This window comes from Hirundo rustica, chromosome Z, assembly GCF_015227805.2.
Source record: "Hirundo rustica isolate bHirRus1 chromosome Z, bHirRus1.pri.v3, whole genome shotgun sequence".
Classification (NCBI taxonomy): domain Eukaryota; kingdom Metazoa; phylum Chordata; class Aves; order Passeriformes; family Hirundinidae; genus Hirundo; species Hirundo rustica.
The window spans coordinates 5,973,365-5,994,040 of NC_053488.1; the positions used below are offsets into that span (position 1 = coordinate 5,973,365).

At 43.1% G+C, this 20,676-nt stretch overlaps 1 protein-coding gene across 7 annotated transcripts in view; it reads left to right on the plus strand.

Moving 5' to 3' along the window:
- The first annotated feature begins 13,811 nt into the window (after positions 1-13,811).
- IQGAP2 (IQ motif containing GTPase activating protein 2) overlaps positions 13,812-20,676 on the plus strand; it is a 126,950-nt gene continuing 120,085 nt past the window's right edge. For 4 of the 7 annotated variants that reach the window (XM_040089651.1, XM_040089652.2, XM_040089655.2 and 1 more), the window contains exon 1: positions 13,812-13,878. In XM_040089651.1, coding sequence (XP_039945585.1) covers positions 13,833-13,878 — 46 coding nt within the window. In that variant the 5' untranslated portion in view covers positions 13,812-13,832. Of the gene's footprint in view, positions 13,879-14,133; positions 14,257-20,676 lie in introns of those variants that run through there. The other 3 variants (XM_040089654.2, XM_040089656.2, XM_040089653.2) reach the window with 2 other exon arrangements.

Below are 20,676 nucleotides of genomic sequence, written 5' to 3' on the forward strand. Positions count from 1 at the left end.
CATACCAGGTGTGATAGCCAGAATATTATTATTTTTATCAACAAGATACTACGCTACCCACTATGAAAAAAGAAAAAAAAAAAAAGTTGTTTTACCTAAAGTAGTTCTTTTATAACAGTTCTCTATGTATCTCATTTTTAGTGCTTGTGATAGAAGTTGAGCATATTGTTAAAGTAAACATGGAACAAGTTAATAAATTAGTTTAAGTGACTGTGAAAAAAAGATAGAGTAAAAGTCTACAGTTGTAAGAGTCAAAGTTCTTCAGTTAACCATCTGGGCTCCATATTTTTATGGTACATAACTACACAAAATAGACACCTGGCCTTTCAGTATATAACTGCATTGCAGGAGTACATTATCAACAAAAGGATCTAGTCTAACTCGACATGAAAAACATACTTCTGCAAAGTATAGTAATCCATGAATCTCAAAAGCCAGTGGAAATTTATGCAATAAACTATGGTTCCTAAAGAACTTAGTATTCACAGGAAAAAACCCATCACCACCAACAAAACCAAACAAACACATACTAACATAAAACATCCCCAATCCTCCATACACACACAACCAGAAACCCCCAAAACTGAAGCACAAGCGCAACAATATTAAGTTCATTGCATTTGTGCTTTTTGGACATCCAAGAGACATCAACAGATCAAATGTTGTAGCTTAAAAAAAAAAAAAAAAAAAAGCTGAGTTATTTATATTCTGACATTTCCATGGCTAAATCTGAAACACATTTCCAAATATAGGTTATTTTAAACAGATGATGGAATAAACAAAACACATGAGTCTCTTCAGCTGTGTCATCAGCAGGGAAAAGTAAGGCTACATGTGAATCGAAACATTTTTCAGCTCATGCAAGAGTACTGTCTGCAAATCCCTCTTACAAAGGGGATGTATGGTTTTGTGGCCGTCCTTTAGCACCTAAGTTGTTTTGTGGTACAGTATGGAAAATAACATTCTGTATTTATGAAGTACAACCAAAAGAAGTCCTAATTCATATCTTAAGTCTCCTTAGATGTACATCCTCATCTACCTGCATTTGAAGGTACACTGCTCTCATTCTCTAGTGGAGATTCGTCTTCTAGTCTCATTCTGGGAAGAAATACTGTTCTTATATTCTGCAGCTTTATGCAGATATGATTCCTTTACAGCTACCTTTCGGAAACCTAACATGCTCTCTAGAGGACCTTCAGCAGCAGGGAATGTAATGCTGGAGAGCATCTCTTGTGTTGGAGGACATCACCCTGTAAAGAAGAATATTTCACTTGTAGGACAGCATTCCTCCAAATTAATTTTGGGAGCATATATATGTGCATATATATATTATATATACACACTCCTGGCTGACAAAGCTATGCTATCAAAATGGTGACACTTAATTCAGAATACTCTGTTTGTGTGTGTCCATCTACATATTTCTTGAGATGTGTGCATAGAGAATGAGGATGTGAATGTTAAGAGGGGGAAGCATTTTGTGGTATCCAGCACGGTATACCCCTGAGAACAAATGTTAAAATAGATCACGTGTATCCTCCATATGCCTTGCTTTACACTAGGATGCCAGCTAGGCTATCATTTGTATTTAATCCATAGCAATTGTAGAGTTACACAGGTTATATATTATTTGAGATCAGTATCTAACCCAAACTGCTCCCCAACCAGTTTACTCATCTCTGGAACTTTTTAATAGCACTTTACCCTGGCAACAGAGATAAGAAATACTGGCTGAAAGTTCTTCGTAGGCTTTCCCAAAAATATTAAGCTAAACTGAAAATCATACCATTCTGTAATATTTTCTGGTGTCACCAAACTTTCACAGTATACAAGTCAACACACTCTTTCTGCAGATGCATTTCACACCATGCTGCTTGTGGCTCTCACACTGAACCTAGCTGATCTGATTAGGACTTCAGTAGGATTTCAGTACCCACAACTATAGCAGACTGGAGCTGTACATACTAAATAGCTTGGGAAGGAAAAAATGCCTGACTGGACTACATTTGGAAACGCCCACACTATTCAACCCAGGCAATGTTTCCAGCTGTGAAAATAGAAAGAAAAACCAGTGTCAGCCTTATCAGTTCCTGAGTAAATTCCACTATCCTTCAGAAAAGCCAGACCGTGGCACTTCTAGTCACAGAATGACAAATTGTCAAAGTATTCCTCAAACACACTGTTGTGGGCTGAAAAATGAGGCACTTAAGAATCCTTAGCTGCAAGAATGAAGTGTGAAATGCCTGCTGCAAAACCTAAAAATGTTGCTTGGATAGCCAGATAATTTGGCTGAATACTGAGCAAATAGAGTCTAAGGTATCAGATCTGAGCTTTATTCTCCCCCAGGCAAATAGCATTTTAATTTGAAAGTTTCATGATAACGCAGAGTTCAAATATTGCAGAACAACAGTTTTTGGACAATAGTTAGAGTAGACCTGAAATGTGAATTTTTCAACAGCTGGTTTATAATGCATTTAACTTTATTCTGTGCCCACACAGACTGCAGACCTCTCAACCCCAGGACTTTCAGGGCACACATGACTATAAATAAAAACATCCTTTGCTTTGCAGTTAGACTTGGCTTTACAGAGACTGGACTAGACTTCACAGAGAGCAGGAATGAGAAATCAGATAAAACTAAGAGTACCTTCACAAGAGCTCTGGAAGTGAAGCCACTAGTGGACTCTTGAATTTGCTGCACCATTTAGTTATCTTTGGCTGGCTGTCCCTGCACACATGCCCATGGACTCCTTTGCAAACTCTAGGTTCTGCCTACAAAGATCGTTCAGCATTGGTGTTAGAATCAGACTGTCTGAAAGGCATTCCACCTGGTATGTAGGATTACATACCAGTTGGGGTCTTTTTTCCCAGGTTTCTTTCCCGTCCAACATGCCTGGAAACTGTTGTCTATGAATATGTTTCCCCATCCCTCCCATTCAGTTCATGAGGAGTTATAGGAATAATTGTTTTGATAGTGTTCAGTATAATTATATGAAAAGTAAACTCAGGTTGCTCCAGAGTAATTTCCCATCAGCTCAATTCTCAGTATGCAGGAGGAGTTTGACTTTGTCCCTTCAGTCTTCAACTAAAATCAGAGGGTTTAAAATTTAAAATCTAATTTATTTAATTTAATTTAAAATGTAAAAAAAAGAATAAAAAGAAAAAGAAAAAAAAAGTGATCACATCTGTAAGTAAAGGTGCTGTTGTAGAACAAAAGAACACTAAGATCTTGATGTGCTTTTGTGTTACAGTAATATTGGTATGGCACTGTTAATGTAGTCAATGTGAACTCTAACTCTGTGTCTTTGGTAGGGCTGCCACACTGTGTTTTGTGATATACAGAATATATAATTATTGAAGACAGGCATACAGGGTCAAACAGAGCTCAATTCCCAGGGTAAAACTCTGGGCTTTGCAAGCCAAAACCATATCAGAGCTATTGACTGATTATAAACCAGAAGAAAAAAGAGATGGGTGAGAGCACATGTCTGTTTAAGAAGTCATCTGTAATTAACTATTTTATTTGGCATTTTTACCGTTACACAAATGTTGAAACCAAGGAAAACTACCTGTTCAGGGTGACACAGGGTCCTTCCTCAGTGAAAGCACTTAGACTGACCATGTTTAGGGACCATATTTTACGGTCTGACTATGGAATCAGTAATCTGACTATGGAAAACAAACTGGCCCACACTGGAACAGTGCAATCGCCGAAGTGACCCACAGGTGGAGCAGGAAAGATAACCAATGAAAGGAACGGGAAAGACCTCCTTAATAAAGCTCCCAGAGTTCCAGCCGCTGCTGCTCAGCAGCAGGCTGAGATCCTTCCCTCACCTGGGCACACACACCTCGCGGGATGGGTGAGCAGTGCCCTTACCCAGGGATTGGTTCATCTCTAACGCGTTTTGGTGGAACAAGTCTTGAGCCAAGGCAGCTTTGGGCATCTCTGCAAGTGGTGCTGCCACGACCCAAGGAGCCGGAGCCAGGATACCAATGCCCCCCAAGCTACACAAGATGCTGATTAACTTCTCGCTGCTCGTTTTTCACATACTCACTTAACTACACAGACACAACCGATTTGGAATCTGGTTATCTGAGGAATACCTGTTTTCCTTTCAGGGAACGACAAAGACTCTTTCCAAGAGTGTAACTCAAATGGAAGCCATTTTGATTTAAATAAGAGGAGGCTGCTGATATACTGCTCTCTGGGAAGGGTCCTGGATGCTGGGATTAGCTCTCCTGGCTGAGCCTCCTGGAGCCTGAATTTGTCAGTCTTTTAGACACGTTCTTCATTTTTTTACACTAATGTGAATAATGAGGGGCTTTTCAAAAGGCTGGAGCTGGGCCAGTGGAAAAGTGATGGAAATAAGAAGACCAGAATTAATCTAGTGGAAATCCATGGGAGTTCAGCCTGTGCTTTATGTGTGGGGCAACTGTTGGCAGGCAAGAAATAGTTGTAGGGCTGCCTTAGCTGTCACTCAGTATGCTGTAAATGCAAAGCTCCTAATGCTGTGCCTCAAGAGTAAAAATAAATAAAACATTAATGAGTGAATAATGCATAGACTTTTAGTGGAGTGGAAACATTGCTAAGCACATGCAATCACAAAGGAGCACACAGATGCTGTGTTACAAAACCAAAAAAATGCCACTCCAAACCCCATAAAAATCTCCCCCCACCCCCCAAAAGAAACACTGCCACAGGGAGACCACTTACCACTTAGAGCTTGTGGATAACATGTGAGGAAACGATCAAGATCTTAGTTTTGCTACATCCAGCTCCATAAAGAATGCTTTCCCCTGAATCTATGAGCTGCAGCCGGCCACAGATGTTCCCTGCTTTCAAACAGTTCTGAATTCATTTTTATGGTTATTCATTATGTCTAGACAAGGAGGGTCACTCCACTCCGAAATACTCTGTTAAATGAATAAATATTTATTCCAACAGGCAAATGGAGAAAGCTCTTTTCTGTCAGGGTGCTGGCAGAAATATTTCCACCTCTGTCATGCTAAACTCATGCCACTTTTGCAGGAACGAGGGCATTTGTCCAAGATGTTTTGAACAAATAACTCCTTTTTTTCAGAAAACCTGTTCAAGCAGAGAAACTGGTTTTTTAGGTACCTTGACAGACAAGATTTAACAAAGTCTTGCTCAGATGGGGAAAGCACAGGGAGCCCTCACCTGATAGGAAAGGGCATATAAAATGAATTTTCAAAAATGCACCTCAAGTAATGTTAGGTGCACGACATTCAGGCAATTAGAAGTAGATACAACGGGCTATGGCATAATCTGGTATTTCCACTCCATTACTGCTTCTCACTTTCAGCACAGAAGACATCACTCTGGCCTCTCTCACACTTAAGCAGCTTTTTGGGAGATGAGCTGGCTTCTGAAAAATAAAACCACAGCTTTTGGGCAGCAGTGAGGAACATTAAGTCAGCTTAGTCCCATGACTGAGATAACGGTGTGACCCTACAGACAGCCCTGTGAGCACAACCATGTCAGCAAGAGTGGTGTTTCTCCAGCTTGTAACGTGCGATCTAGGGCCTGGAGAAGAGTCACTGAGGAGCCACAATATTGCTTTCGCCAGTATGTCAGTGTTCGAAATAAAAATCCTTGGATTCACTAATAAATTGGAAGTCAAGAGCTGTTTCTGACAAAAAACGCTGGAGGATGTACTGCTATTCATATTTCTAGGACTGTGTTTGCTAGTTTTCCCTCAAAATGTGAGGTCTAAAAAGGCTATTTTCCTCAGAACAACTGAAGTGCGCGTTCTTAAGCACTGTCTTACTTTGTCAGATGGAGCTTTAAGGCAAACAGCACGAGGTTTGCAATTGCAGAAAGAAGACAGGTTTCTGACACTGAAGTAATTTCTCTAACTATTTTCTTTTTCAGGCCTCAGTGCTACACAAGTACACCCTTTTACACACATTTAATGTAACACTTTACCTTTTAACATGCTTTTTTAATACACATCTTCTGGTTACTGTCTCTACAAGTTTGGTTGGGGGTACTCAAGTGTTTGTTTCTCCCATCCCACAAACTGTTTCTTTTGCTTTTAAAAAAATGAATTTTCAGTTTTATCAAATTAGAATATAATTTGGTTTATTTTATTTATACTGATGCTCAGTTAGGCGTATTTCCAGCTACCTTGTCTTACTCTAGCAATCACTACAAAATCTGAGGAATGTGTTCTTCATAATACTGAGTTTGGTGTTTAGTGCGCAATCATGTGCCAGGATAGTTGAGAAGTTTAAATCACTTCCTCAGTGGGAAGGAATCATTGCTGCTGAGAGAGAGAAGGGCACTTTGCTCTTTTGTTACAGGTCTCTATTCAACCTGCCATTCTGTTCGCCGTGATATTTTGAATATGTAAAATCTCACATTTCTTTACGATCCTTTGACTGACATAGCTCCAGTCTAGCTTGAGCTAAATATACCTTTTTAATTAAGGTTTCTGCTGTGACCACAGGCCCTCGCTTATTGGAAAGGAAGAGCTGAGAAGAGGAGGAAAGCGAGGGCTGAGTTGCACCATCGCCTTTCCCTCCGGGCACACAATGAGGGGAACAGAGGCGGGTGATATCTCTCACTTGCTTTGTTTTGAGCAAGGGACTTACAGTCTCCCCACCAACTCAGTCTGTATTTTCTCCAGGATTATGCGATGACTTAATTGTCTACTTACCTCATGATAATAAATAATGCATAAGAAGAATGCTGTGCTGAGGGGGAGGCAGTAACCCAGCACAATTCCCAGAGCCGATCCCTTTCCCTGCAGAGGCAGCTGTGCTGAGGACACTTCCTGATTTTGTGTTCCCTAACACAGCCTTGAGCGCCTCTTGACCTTTGAGCTGAATCCATAAACGCAGCAGTTGCGGCCTTTTCTCCGCAATGCACGCAAAATCGTCAGCCCAGGTTCACCTGGCGCTCCTGATGGTCCCACGGGTGTTCTCCTCAGCACACGGCGACGCAAACCCTGCCACGGGGCACCATCACTTTGTCCGTCTCTGGTGCCCAGCAGGGCTGAGGGAGCCCTCCCAGCATCCTGGGGCGCTGAGAGCCCATCCCACCGGCCAGGGTAAGACCTTCAGGCAGCGCAGGGAGCACACAGGGCACCAAGATGTTTTTGGTTACGACACACTGCTGTTGTGGCACGTCCAGCCTAAGCTTGTCAGCCTTTTAATCAGCTGTAAGAAGGAAACAATTGTAAAGGTCCTTGCGGTAACCAGGAACCTGCCTGGAGCTAATCTTCTTCCGTATTGTGCTGCAGAGATTCAGGCTGACCTGCCCAAGGAGCAGTTTCCCCACTCCCACTTACCAGGGCGATTTCTCCAGCCCTGGCTTTCTCTCCCACAAGAATAAAAAGGGTATGGACTTTCTCTGCAACAACTAATAGGAAATAACAACAACAACAAAACCCCCAAAACGAAAAGACAAACAAAAAACCCCCACAACAACAAAAATCCCAAACAAACCAAAGCCACCAAACAAAACCTCTTTTGAATTAACAAATGCAGTTTTGCTTTCTGTAGGACAAATGCAGCCAGCCAAGGCATATGATTTAACAATAATTTCAGGTATCATCACAGAAAAAGTGACATTAAATCCTCTGTTTCCAACAAAAAGCCTAGTGTCTCTAATTACCTGCATGTACTTGCGTCACTGCTACATAAGCCACCCAAGAATTTCAAATACCAATATCCTTTGCCATATAAAATCCCTCTGTACACAACAGGACTGTCAGGAAACACGAAGTAACAGAGGCCTCTGCAGTTTTTTGATCCAACTACAGACAATGCTATGTAGGAAGGGTACATTTTCATTCCCTCTCTTCTTTCAGCTTACTTCCCTCTTTAGATCTGGAGCTTAGTCCAGGGCTGCTCCTGAAACACGCTGTTGTAGTATTTAAATGCAGACTCTTCATTCCTAGCTGGCTCCCACATTCTGTCCCTGCTGGGGCATAGTGTCCCTCACCGGCAGGTATGGAAGTTGGAGCGGGATTTTTGGTAAGAATGCAGCGGGAAGCATGCTATCCACAGTACAGTGTCCTTGATAATATGGTGAGGACATTGATCTTGGGCTCCATTGAAGGACCCAGAGTATGAGCAGGAAATGTTCACGTTCAAACATTTACTCTAGATAGCTGGCTACACTGATTTCTTTGGTGCAGGATTCTTTGTAAAATACAGAAGAAGCAGAGTGTTTGCGTACACTCACAAAAGAGAATGCAGTGTCCATAGTGTTAGCTCTGGTGTAGGCAGCCCAAAATCTGTGGTTGACTTTAAATCTTCTACTGCACACAGGTCCCCATGAGAAAGTGGGAGAAGGCGCAGCCTTCCTTGCAGGCCTTTCCAGCCAGTCACAGGATTTTGGAAGAGCAAGGAGGAAGGCGAGGAGGGAGGCGCAGAGGGGCTGCTGCCCCACACAGGACAGCCAGCAGTTTACAGGGGGAGGCTGAAACTTCTCCTCCTGGTCCCTGCCAGAGGTGTTTAAATCTCCATACCACGAACAGTGGATGGAATTTGCCTTTAAACTCGGAAAAGCAGGGATTAACAAACCTAATGCAGAACGTCACGAGCAGACCTGCGTGGCTGCTGCTTGTTACTCCAATATTCTTTTACCTGTCTCAGTTCCCACTGAGAGCAGTTGGTTTCTGTCATGCCTGTTGTTCTGCAAGCATTACAGAGGTTACTGCTGCCAGAAAAATATTCTCACTTCTCCCTACCCTGGCCTTTCATTTCTTACCCTGGTCTGCCCCCTGCTCTAAGCTGGCACTCGCATTCAAGAGGCAGCTGTGTGAAAGCAGCAAACCAACTGCTGGCCTAAGAAATTACCCTACTAAGAGAAGAAAAGTTATTTTTCAGCCTGGGACAACTAGCTGAGTCCCCATGGGGTGGCAAAAATGCTGGTGCCAACCTAGAGCAAGGACACTCATGAACGGGAGGAGGCCGGGGACACGTTGCAGGCACAGAGGCTGACAGGGATGAGCACTTTCTCAGCAAAGGTGTGGATGTACCTCTATGTGACACCATGTCTGTACACACCCTTGCCTTTCCAGCAGGTAAGGGAATAAGAAAACTCACCAGAGACTGGCAATATCACACAGAGACCCTCTGGGGCCTTGGCAGGTTGTTCCTTCAGGACAGAGACCCCTCTGTCACCGTATCACACCACATCTACACAATCTGCAGACCAAGAGACCAAGCACTTCTCAGAGGGAACTGTTTGAAACATGATCCGGTTGTGTAAAAATTAAAGTTCTCTGGAGGAAAAGGCCCCTTGATTTTGGTCAGAATATATATATATATATATATATATAAAAACTTTGAAACATCTTTCTTTGACTAAACGATAAAAGAGATGCAGAAAGTGTTCTACAATACATTCCTGACTTAGGCTGTGTAATACTGTAAAAGGTTGTAGAAATGGTCATTTAAAGCATATTTAAAGCAAGATTTTCAATAAACCCTTTAAACTGTAGAAGCAAATTTATTCTTTTCCATATTGGGTTTGATCACCCACTTTCTTTTATAAGAGAGCAAGTGAGTAAGTGGGTGTTTGTTTAGAACTCAAGAAAGCCTTCCGAAAGCCAAGTACAAGCTGCAGCTCTGCTGGGGCTTGCATCACACACCTCTGCTGTAAGTCATCCTCCCTGATCTCTGGGGATGGAGGAAAAGGGAGCAGAGGAAATCAAAAGCACTTCAAGAAAAATAACAGTGTTTCCTCTTGGGTGCTGTTTTTCTCCTGTACCCTGTCAGTCTTTTCTTCCTGAATAATCCATGTCTTAAATCCTACAAGGAGTGTCTTTCCCCACCTCAGTGAGCTGTGCCCAGAACAGCCAGAGACGAGCAAAACAAGAATGAGCAAAACAAAGTCCTCACAAACAAACAAACCACAGACATCCTCAAACCTGTGGAAAACTGCAGAGGAGACTCTTTAGATCCAGCAGTGTTTTATTTCGAAACACAAATGACTGCAATCTTCCAGACAGCCTGCCAGCACACATTAAGAGTCACCTGTGCCTGTCATTAAAATACAAGCATGCTCAGGTGCACTGTGTCCCACAGGCAGGCTGTGGCTGTGCACAGATGCTTCTTCATCCTGTCTTCCATAAAGCTTCATGGGAAGGGCTTAGTGACTGCCAAGAGGATATAGTCCTGCCCTATAATACACCTCCATTGGAGAAACCTCTGTCCCCAACCATCTTCAGGTGCATTTCATAGTGAGCTGGGAGCCACAAAACGTGGATCACTGATTTATGGAGTTGCTACTCAGCTGTCCAAAATCAAGCCCTCTCTGGAGAGGAGTTTCAAAGGGAGGAATGTTCCTAGCTCCCTCACAAAACCCCTTAGAATGGAGCACCAGCATGGGCCAGGTCCACACAAGTACACTCAGCTCCAAAGGTGCCCTGCAGATCACGGTGGCAGCTTTGTGGTTTGGCAAAAACTCCGCTTGTGGGGAGTGAGAACTTCTCAAAAGAGCGAAAATACAGGAGGGAGTCTTAGGCTTGGCTTTTCACCTCACTTCAGAGTCTGCTCTGCCAAATGGAATTTGGTTTATTTAAGTTATTTGGTGGTTTGGAGTGGTGTTTTCTGGTTTGTTTCCCCCTTTTTTCAGAGGGTTTGCATGGATGTGTAGATCTGGCCTGGCTGGTCTCAGAATAAGTAGGTCTGGACAGGTAGAAGTCAGTCTGTCATGGCTTCAAGATATGGCCAAAGATCAGGCTTTGACTTTTAAAGCAAAGGGCTCATCCTTTGAGTCTGGCTCCTGCCTGTGTGCTGAGGATGAATTACCTTATTGCCACAGCTGCTCAGAGTATTCTAAGGAACACAAACCCTTTTGGTTTAGGGTTCTTTCCTGCACTTGGGAGGGAGAGGTTTCTCCTTTCTGATTGTTGGTTTTGGGATTCTTCCTCTTCTCTTCCTCTTCTCTTCCTCTTCTCTTCCTCTTCTCTTCCTCTTCTCTTCCTCTTCTCTTCCTCTTCTCTTCCTCTTCTCTTCCTCTTCTCTTCCTCTTCTCTTCCTCTTCTCTTCCTCTTCTCTTCCTCTTCTCTTCCTCTTCTCTTCCTCTTCTCTTCCTCTTCTCTTCCTCTTCTCTTCCTCTTCTCTTCCTCTTCTCTTCCTCTTCTCTTCCTCTTCTCTTCCTCTTCTCTTCCTCTTCTCTTCCTCTTCTCTTCCTCTTCTCTTCCTCTTCTCTTCCATTTTTCAATTTTAGGGTTGGAGGGGGTGGTTTTGGTTGGCTGGGTTTTGTTTGGGTTTTTGCTATTTTTTGTTTGTTTTTTCTTTTCCCTTCTTTTTCTACTTTCTAATCTGGGTTTTTTTTGCATATTTTGTTGACGTTATTGTTTGTGGGGTTTGTTTGTTTGTTTGGGGTTTTTGTGGGTTTTTGGGTTTGTGGTTTTTTTGATGGGGTGAGTTGGGGGGGGTTATTTGTTTGTTTTTTGTTTGGGTGGGTTTTTTGTTTTTTTGTTTGTTATGTTTGGTTTTGATTTTTTTTTTTGTGGGTTTTTCTTGGTTAGTGTTTTCTGGATTTTGTTCGGGGTTTTTCTGTGGATTTTCTTAGTGTTTTTTTGGTTCAGGTAGTTTTTTGTTTTGTTTTATTTTTCCCCATGGATTTTCTTGGCTAGTGTTTTTTTGGGTTCTGGTAGTTTGTTTTTTTTTTCCATGGATTTTCTTGGCTAGTGGTTTTTTTGGGTTCTGGCGGGTAGGGGGTTTTTTTGTTTTGTTTTTGGTTTTGTTTTGTTGGGTTTGGTTTTGGGGGGGGGGGTGGTTTGGTTTTTTGTTGTTTTTTTTTTCTGTGGGTTTTTTTGGTTAGTGTTTCTTGGGTTTTGGTGGGGGGTTTTTTGGTGTTTGGTTGTTGGTGTTTTTTTGGTGTTTCTTTTAGTTACTTTTTTGTTTGGGTGGGTTTTTTGTGGTTTTTTTAGTTACTTTTTTGGGTGTTTTTATAGTTACTTTTTTTTGTTTGGGTAGTTTTTTAGTTACTTTTTTGTTTGGGTGGGGGGTTTTGGTGTTTTTTTAGTTACTTTTTTTGTTTGGGTGGGTTTTTTGTGGTTTTTCTAGTTACTTTTTTGTTTTGGTGGTTTTTTAGTTACTGTTTTTTGTTTGGGTGGTTTTTTAGTTATTTTTTGTTTGGGTGGGGGTTTTTGGTGTTTTTTTAGTTACTTTTTTTTGTTTGGGTGGTGGTTTTTTGGTGTTTTTTTAGTTACTTTTTTGTTTGGGTGGTGGTTTTTTGTGTTTTTTTAGTTACTTTTTTTGTTTGGGGGGGCTTTTGGGGTTTTTTTAGTTACTTTTTTGTTTGGGTGGTGTTTTTTGGTTTTTTTTAGTTACTTTTTTGTTTAGGTGGGGGTTTTTGGTATTTTTTTTAATTACTTTTTTTCATTTGGGTGTTTTTTTAGTTACTTTTTTTGTTTGGGTGGTGGTTTTTTGGTGGTTTTTTTAGTTACTTTTTTGCTTGGGTGGTGGGGTTTTTTGGTGTTTTTTTAGTTACTTTTTTTTTGTTTGGGTGGTTTTTAAGTTACTTTTTTGTTTGGGTGGTGGGTTTTTTGGTGGTTTTTTACTTACTTTTTTGTTTGGGTGTGGGGTTTTGCTGTTTTTTAGTTACTTTTTTTAGTTTGGGTGGGTTTTTTAGTTACTTTTTTGTTTGGGTGGTGCGTTTTTTGGTGGTTTTTTAGTTACTTTTTTTGTTTGGGTGGGGGGTTTTTTTGGTTTTTTTTAGTTACTTTTTTATTTGGGTGGTTTTTTTAGTTACTTTTTTTGTTTGGGTGGGGGTTTTTGGTGTTTTTTTAGTTACTTTTTTGTTTGGGTGGTGGTTTTTTGGTTTTTTTTAGTTTTTAGTTTGGGTGGGGGGTTTTCGTGTTTTTTTAGTTACTTTTTTTTGTTTGGGTTTTTTTTAGTTACTTTTTTGCTTGGGTGGTGGGGTTTTTTGGTGTTTTTTTAGTTACTTTTTTTTGTTTGGGTTGTTTTTAAGTTAATTTTTTGTTTGGGTGGTGGGTTTTTTGGTGGTTTTTTACTTACTTTTTTGTTTGGGTGTGGGGTTTTGCTGTTTTTTAGTTACTTTTTTTAGTTTGGGTGGGTTTTTTAGTTACTTTTTTGTTTGGGTGGTGCGTTTTTTGGTGGTTTTTTAGTTACTTTTTTGTTTGGGTGGGGGGTTTTTTTGGTTTTTTTTAGTTACTTTTTTGTTTGGGTTTTTTTTAGTTACTTTTTTGTTTGGGTGGTGGGTTTTTTTGGTGTTTTTTAGTTACTTTTTTTTGTTTGGGTGTTTTTTTTAGTTACTTTTTTTGTTTAGGTGGGGGTTTTTTGGTGTTTTTTAGTTACTTTTTTGTTTAGGTGTGGGTTTTTGGTGTTTTTTAGTTACTTTTTTTGTTTGGGTGGGTTTTTTAGTTACTTTTTTGTTTGGGTGGGGGGTTTTTGGTGGTTTTTTAGTTACTTTTTTGTTTGGGTGGGGTTTTTGGTGTTTTTTTAGTTACTTTTTTGTTTGGGTGGGGGTTTTTGGTGTTTTTTTAGTTACTTTTTTGTTTGGGTGGGTTTGTTGCATTTTTTTTTTCTTGGGGGGGCGGGGGTGTGTGTGTGTGTTTCCCCCCTCCTCTCTCACTTTCTTTCTCCCCCTTTCCTAGATTTTTGTTGTGGTGGTGGTGGTGGGTTTGGTTTTTTTTTTTATTTTTTTTTAATTTTAATTTATTTATTTTCCCCGCCCGTTCCCGTCCCCGGCGCGCTCCCCGCGCTCACGCTCGGCCCCGCTCGGGGCGGGCGCGGCCGCGGGCGCAGCGAATCAGCGGGGCCGGGGCCGCGCATAAGAAGGGCGGGCGGGGGCCGGCGCCGTCCCTCCCGGCGGCGGCAGGATGCACCATGAGGAGCTGGCGTCCCTGCAGCGGCCCCGATACGGCTGTGAGTGCGGTCCTGGGCGGCGTTTCGCCACCTTTTCTTCGCGTTTCTTTGCGGTTTTTATTTTTTTTCTTTTTTCTTTTTTTTTTTTTTCCTTTTATTCCGCTCCCTCGCTGCTTCCTCGGTTTAGCGCTAAAGGAGCGAGTTGAAGGAGGAGTAAAACCCGCCCGAGCGGAGTCTGCGGCGGGGAGCAGCGCTCCGGCTCCCTTTAGGTTAGCTCGCTGCAGGCTCCGGCTGGGTTTTTGAGCAGGTTTTCACGGTGCGCTGCGTTTTGTTCTGTAACTTTGTGAATGGATTAGAGCTGTAATCCCGCGCTGCAGCTCGGGAGTTTCGGATTAGAGGTCGAGTTTAGGGTTTTAGCGTCGTAGCGTGGTGTTACAGGTATGGGTTGTAACTTCGTAACTTGAGTTATGACTGTAGTTTCGGGTTGTAACTTGGTAACCTTTGGATTATCGCTTCGGAATTTCGGATTATAAAATTAAACCTTTGCTTTCTAGTTTTATAACTTTGTTTTAGACCTTTGCAACTCTTGAGTGCTTGGGATGGGGGGGGGAGAGACCGCGCAGGTACCGGGCATCTCTTCTCAGAGGGGGTGCATTTACTCCCGAACGCATGTTTAAAACAAAACCCTGAAGCGCCTTACCTCCTCCTGCTGCTGGCCCCTTCCCGCCCGTGCTGTGCCGTGCTGGGATCCTGCACCTGCCTGCGCTTTTCCCGGCTCCTGTGGGGCAGAGCAGCGCAAGCCCACGGCCGTGCCATGCCTGCAAGAAACGCCCCTGGTACTTCAGGCATTGCAAAATGGCAACGCACAAACGATTCTCAAAGTTCACGACAACCCTGGCATCCTGTGGTCTAATGAGCAACTTCCCAGCTCTTATCGTAGCGGCTTTGTTCAAAACCGGTTTTGAAACCTCCTTTTAGAAAGAAACACGAAACCCCTTAACAGTGTTAGGGGCCACCTTGATTCCGCCTAGGGCAAGTAGGAAAGGTGATGCTCGGCCGTAAGACCTTCAGCTTGCAGAATGCCGTGGTCTTCTGAGCATTTCTCCTCACTGATGACTGATTCACCCCATCGATGCCCTCCATTGGGGTGGTTTGTGGAACCTGCCAGTAGGTTTCGTTTCTGATTTTACCCAGTAGGTGGGTGGGATCCTTGTGAAGGTTCACTGGTTACTGCAGGCATAGTCTCAGTGCCTGTGCTGTTGTGCTAGCAAAGGTGAATATTTTGCTTGTGAAGCCAGTCCTCCCAGCTGCTTGTGCCATTGCACGTGTAGCTGGGCGGTGTCCAGGTGTGCAGCATCGTGCTCCAGCCTCGGTTTGGACACTGTCCACTTGCCTGAGTTGCAGGAATATTTGTTGTATGCCCATCAGGACTCCAGCAGCAGGGGCCTCTCTGTGTAAGTCTGGTCTGGCTGGTCTCAGAATAAGTGGGTCTGGACAGGTAGAAGTCAGTCTGTCATGGCTTCAAGATATGGCCAAAGATCAGGCTTTGACTTTTAAAGCAAAGGGCTCATCCTTTGAGTCTGGCTCCTGCCTGTGTGCTGAGGATGAATTACCTTATTGCCACAGCTGCTCAGAGTATTCTAAGGAATGTAGGCCTCATGTATTACGGGAAAGAATGACCACGTTAAGGACGCTAAATATAGTTTTGAAGGTATGGTCTGTCCTCTCAGTGCTTATGCTTTGCTGTAGTAGTTTGAGAGTATTTTGTTCTGGTTACCATGGGGACGTTCATGTTCTGAGCTGTAGCCACTCTTGGTCTCAGGTCTCCCTGCCCCAGGCACACGAGTGGTTGAGACTACACTTGTCTTTTCTAATGGTGCCTCCCCTCTCACCAGTAAGGTCTGCTTGCTTGGGATACAGCAGTTATTCTGTCCTCCCCTGAGTGAGAGGCTGTGGCTGCTGTGCCACAATGCATCCATTTCTTTTTGGAGTGCAATTTTTTGCTGCAGGAACCTTTGAAGTTACATTCCTTTCAAGGGACTAGGCAAATGCTCCTTAAATATGCCACATGGATGACAATATTTTAAAAAAGTACACCAAAAATCTCCACAGAGAACTCCATACTTTAAAGAACAAGCCGTAGCTTTGTCTGTAGTGACAAATAGAGGTGCATGTTTGGGTTTTTTAGCCTGTGTCTAGAGAAATACATGTACTTTACCTGTGCTGCATTTGGCTGCCATTTTCAGAAGTGAAGAGACCCAACACCTTAAAAAAAAAAAAAAAAAAAAAAAATTTAAAAAAAGCTCCCTAACTAGAAGTCTTAGACTAGCGTTATCTGGGCTCTTATGAAAGCCCATCATAAGTTGTAGGTTCCCTACATAACTAAAACTTCACCTTGGGTTTCTGACAAACAGTTCTCTTTGTTGAGAACATCACATCTATGCTGGATCCCCTAAGGAGTTAATAAGCTGTCCAAGTTAGACTATCAAATTTTTAAGACCTCTTGCTTTGGTGACCTAGAACTGTTTTAAACATTTAACTTGACTTGGACTTTTGACTTTGGCTCCAAGCTCCTAGCAGAGTTTGTGTATTGCTCTGAAGAATGCTAGGATTTTACTATCATAACTTTCTGCCAGGTACTATATAAACTGGTGCATGATTATGGGTAACGTTTCATTTTGATAACTAGAGAGGAAAGCGTATGCAAATTTTGGTCGCGTTCTGTAGATTTTTGGATACCGCTGGGGAAAAGAAATCTCCCTGGGCATAAGGCCTAGTAACACAGTGGGTAACTGGAAAGACATATCCTTTACTTGAAAGTAGTTGTACATTACAAGCTTTGCTGATATAGTAACACAAAGAACATCTAGAAAAAAATAAGCTTAGAGCTAATCATTTCCTTATTTAAAGTCAGGAAATAGATGAATGAAATCAAACAAGAAAGCCTCTTTCTGGGTTGGTGCTAGCTCAGGATGAGCATGGTTGACGAGAGAATCAGAGCTCAGAGAAAACTCCTAGAGCCTTTCCTTGGTCTATTAGGGTGGAAGTTTTGTGGCTTCCTGGACCACTTGTTGAAAGCTGCCTCCAACTCTACTTGCTATTGATAGCTTAGAGGAGATGCAGAAGAGATTTCTGTTGGTGCTCCACTGAGCCCTTCAGACAGATATTTACCTCCAGTACCAATTCAAGTGAGAACATAAAATTACAAGGAACCGAGCTTATACAGCCGAAACTGTCTTAACAGGCACACTGCAACTGAATTTACATAGTGGTTTTCAGTCTGGCTACAGCTGTTGCCTGGTCTATTTTTCAATCCCAGCACAATCAGAAGCAGAGGTTCACGAAACTGCAGAGGATTGGGATTTAGATTACAACTGGAAGTGTGAGCCATTTTTAAAACAAAAATCCTTGGTGCTGTGGAAGATTATGAAGGAAAAAAAAAAAAAAAAATAGGTATTCTCAGATGTGCCTCACAGATGAAACATGAGGTTTTGAACATGGGAAGATAGCAAATCAGGCAGTGGTGTATCTTTGAGAATGCTCATTTCCTGACTCTCTCAGCTCCTTTATAGCTAGTTTCCCCTGAAATCGGCGTGCAGAAACACAAGTTTTCCTGGAAGCTTCACTTCCAGGAATGTAGTGAAGCTACAGAGAGCAGCACTGTGGGTGTCTGGATTTGAAAAGGATTTTAGGCATTAACATGCTCAGAGTAGCTGAATTAATATATGCCCTGAGTCCCTGTCTACTGAGCTAGGTGCTCCAACATCAGCAGATGCTTCTGTTGGAGACACGGCTAAGTCTTCACCTCTGCTGCTGAGGCCAGAAAGCCGGTTTCACTGGGCATGGGTGATGGGTTAACACAGGGGAAAACACTTTGGTATCCAGCAATGAGGGCGTTGCTTTTGCATCTGGTGCTGGCTCCCAGAACTGCTACTGTTTGGCACTAGGAATTTGGAGAAGAGACGTGTAAGCAGCATGAAGATCCATGAGGGAGTGCTGCTCTGCCTGTGGCGACAGGCAGGGCAAACCTGACGTGAAACAGAGCCTACGCCTCTCTATGAAACTACACCGAGCTTCTTTGCTCAGCAGGATGTGAAAGTTTGCAAACCAGAGGCTTTCAAAAAGCTTTTAACGTAAAAAAACCTATACATTTGTCTGCATGTCTAGTAAGTGCGGGGAAACAAATGGCTGTTTTTCAGTCTAAAAAGGGGGAAATGCCTTTTGGTGAAAGTTCCATAGGATTTTCCTAAGTGAAAACAGATGGGATTTTTGGTTTTTTGTGAAGTTCTTTGAAACTTGAAAAAAAAAAAAAACTTAGCTGTGTCCTATGCATATATATTCTTTTGGGTGTAGTATGCTTTCTTGTAGCGCCTGTGACTTATGAGAACACTTTTTTCCTTTTTTTTTATTGATGGGTGTTATTTGGCAACCAAATACACAGTTTATCTCTTCCACTCTTTTTGTAGGTTGCTAATAATTAAACTGCTGAATGAGAACTCGGAAGGTTTAACTGCTTTGTTTAACCAAGTGCACATAATTCACTTGGTCGGGGCGGTTCTCTGTGTGCTTTTTGTACAGAGCAGGTTCATCTCCCCTGAAGTCTGCTGGTAGAGGAAGGACCAAGAGCTACATTACAGCATGCTTAAAGCTACTTGAATGCTGTTGAAACAGGAAATATTAATATTGTGCTGGAAACAGGATTTATAGCACATGTGAGTGTGCTGCCTCCAGTTCGATACTTGAGGCGGGGAATAGGAAGCATGCAGATTTTCAGCTCGCCTCTTCTCTTAAGTGGGGTTTCAGTTACATAATTTTCCTAGCTCAAAGGTTGCTCGATACTGTTGCTGATTCGAGCTGTGTTTTGCTAGGAATAACCCGGCATGTAAGGCAGAAAATAGTAATAAAAAAGCCTGTCGGTGACAGGCAGGACTGGTGGGTCATATTTCAGTGTGATGATAAGCAAGCGTGCTCTCCTGTGCTTGCTCCTTGCAGGAAATGATTAACCTGCTGTGTTTGCTTCACTTGTTCAGGCTGTTCCGTTGTTTTTTTGGAACAGGTATCCTTGAACTACCTCATGTTGTGGAATGAAAGTGCAGGTGCTGGGCAGGGCAGGAGTTGTGCCCACCCCGGCCTGGGGACCGTGACTGGCGGGGCAGGGGCCAGGTGCCCCTGTCCTGGGGAGGGATGCCTGCTGTACACGCTTCGTTTGCTGATCCTTGATAAGACAGGCCGGCACAAGAGCGGTGTCCTGCACAGCTCATTCATGGGTCAGCACTTCCCAGCACCTTGGAACTTGCCTTCACCTTCAGAAAACAGCCATGTCCCCTTCAGAGTGGTGCCAGCTGGGCTTTGAAGAGGTTTGCTGACCATACGCTGCCTCGTTTTCGCTGCTGGGAGGAGAAGGAGGGGGCTGCTGAGTACCTGACACGAGGATAGGGGTTGTGCTGTAGTTGGAGTTGTTGCCCTGGCACTACTCCAGTTGAGTTTTCCCTGTTGCTGTGGCAGAGGGCAGGAGTGCCCCAGCCCGTGGTGGCGAAGGGCTGGTGGGGCAGGCAGTGCCTGTCTGGTGGCCAACAGCCTCGGTAAGGTGGCAGGAGAAGGAGGGAATGGGGTGCTAAACCAGAGGGTATTCCTATAAACTCTGCACAGTGAAACTTTTAGCTTCTCAATACCTTTTGAAGCGTACAAGCAAATAAACAGCCATTAAGAGCCTGTGCTGGTGGCTGAGCTCAGCGTTAAATTACTGTTTCATTCAGATGAATATGCAAGAAGTACTTATCCAGAGGGATTATGTCAGTTCTTTGTTATCACTTATTGCCCAAGTTGAGGTTGTCCAGCTATAAATTTTTCAGGAATCAGATTCAAGGAGCACTTCAGAGCTCTGACTCACAGCAGCTGGCAAACTCCTGCTAGCCCATAAAGACTTTCTGCCTCCAGGTGTGGTCCTGCCCTGTCTGCCAGCCAGGCTCCAAAGCTGTTAGAAACTACTGTCCTCATCTCAGGTGCCTATCTTGGCCTGCGTGTATCACACTAGGAGTCCGTGGCTCCTGCTGAAGTGAGTGATGAAGGATGTGGTTTCTGCCAGCCCTCTCTTGTGGACTCTGACCTGCTTCTTTGAAAGTGCAGTAAAAGCTTTGGTATCATCTAGCAAGGTGCTTAGAACAACTCCTGCCAGGCTTCAAAGTGTGTAGAGGAATTTGTTGTCATGCGTGCTATCAATCCTCCTGAAATGAAAAATAACCTCCCACGTTTGTGCTTGATTTATAAAACTGCTCTGTAAACTGATTATATTCATGGGATTGGAGCCTCCTTTTCTGGGAGGAGAGCACAGATTAATCCAGAGGCAGCAGGAATGGGAATTGCCCAAACTCTGTAGGGAAGTGTGCTTCATTAAGGCAAATGCTTTTCCACAGGGTTGTAGGGTGGAATTATAGGCCAGTAAATGTTCCACTTGTGTTTTAAGGGCGTGGTTTCAAACATGTTTTGAGGAATCATGGATGAGTATGGGGGCTACCTGTGCCTAATGCTCTGGCTGAAGTGTTAGAAACAAGGCAAAAAACCCTTGAGCTAATCAAGGAGACAGGTTTTTTGAAAACATCATCCTGTGTTTAGGGTCAACGTCATTGACAAGATGTTGTTTGTAACTGGCATTATTTGCACTGGGAGCCCATCTCCTGCTTTGCTGCTGATGACTGCAACTGGTGAGGTTTCAGCAGCCTGAGCTTCTCTTTGGCTGCTCTGTCATGCTGCTGAAGAGAGCCTCACCTCTTGCCAGCATGGATACCCAATCTGTCCGGAAGCTAATCTCTTCTAGCAGAGCTGATTTGCATTGCTGGATTTGCAGTCACCTCTGGTCTG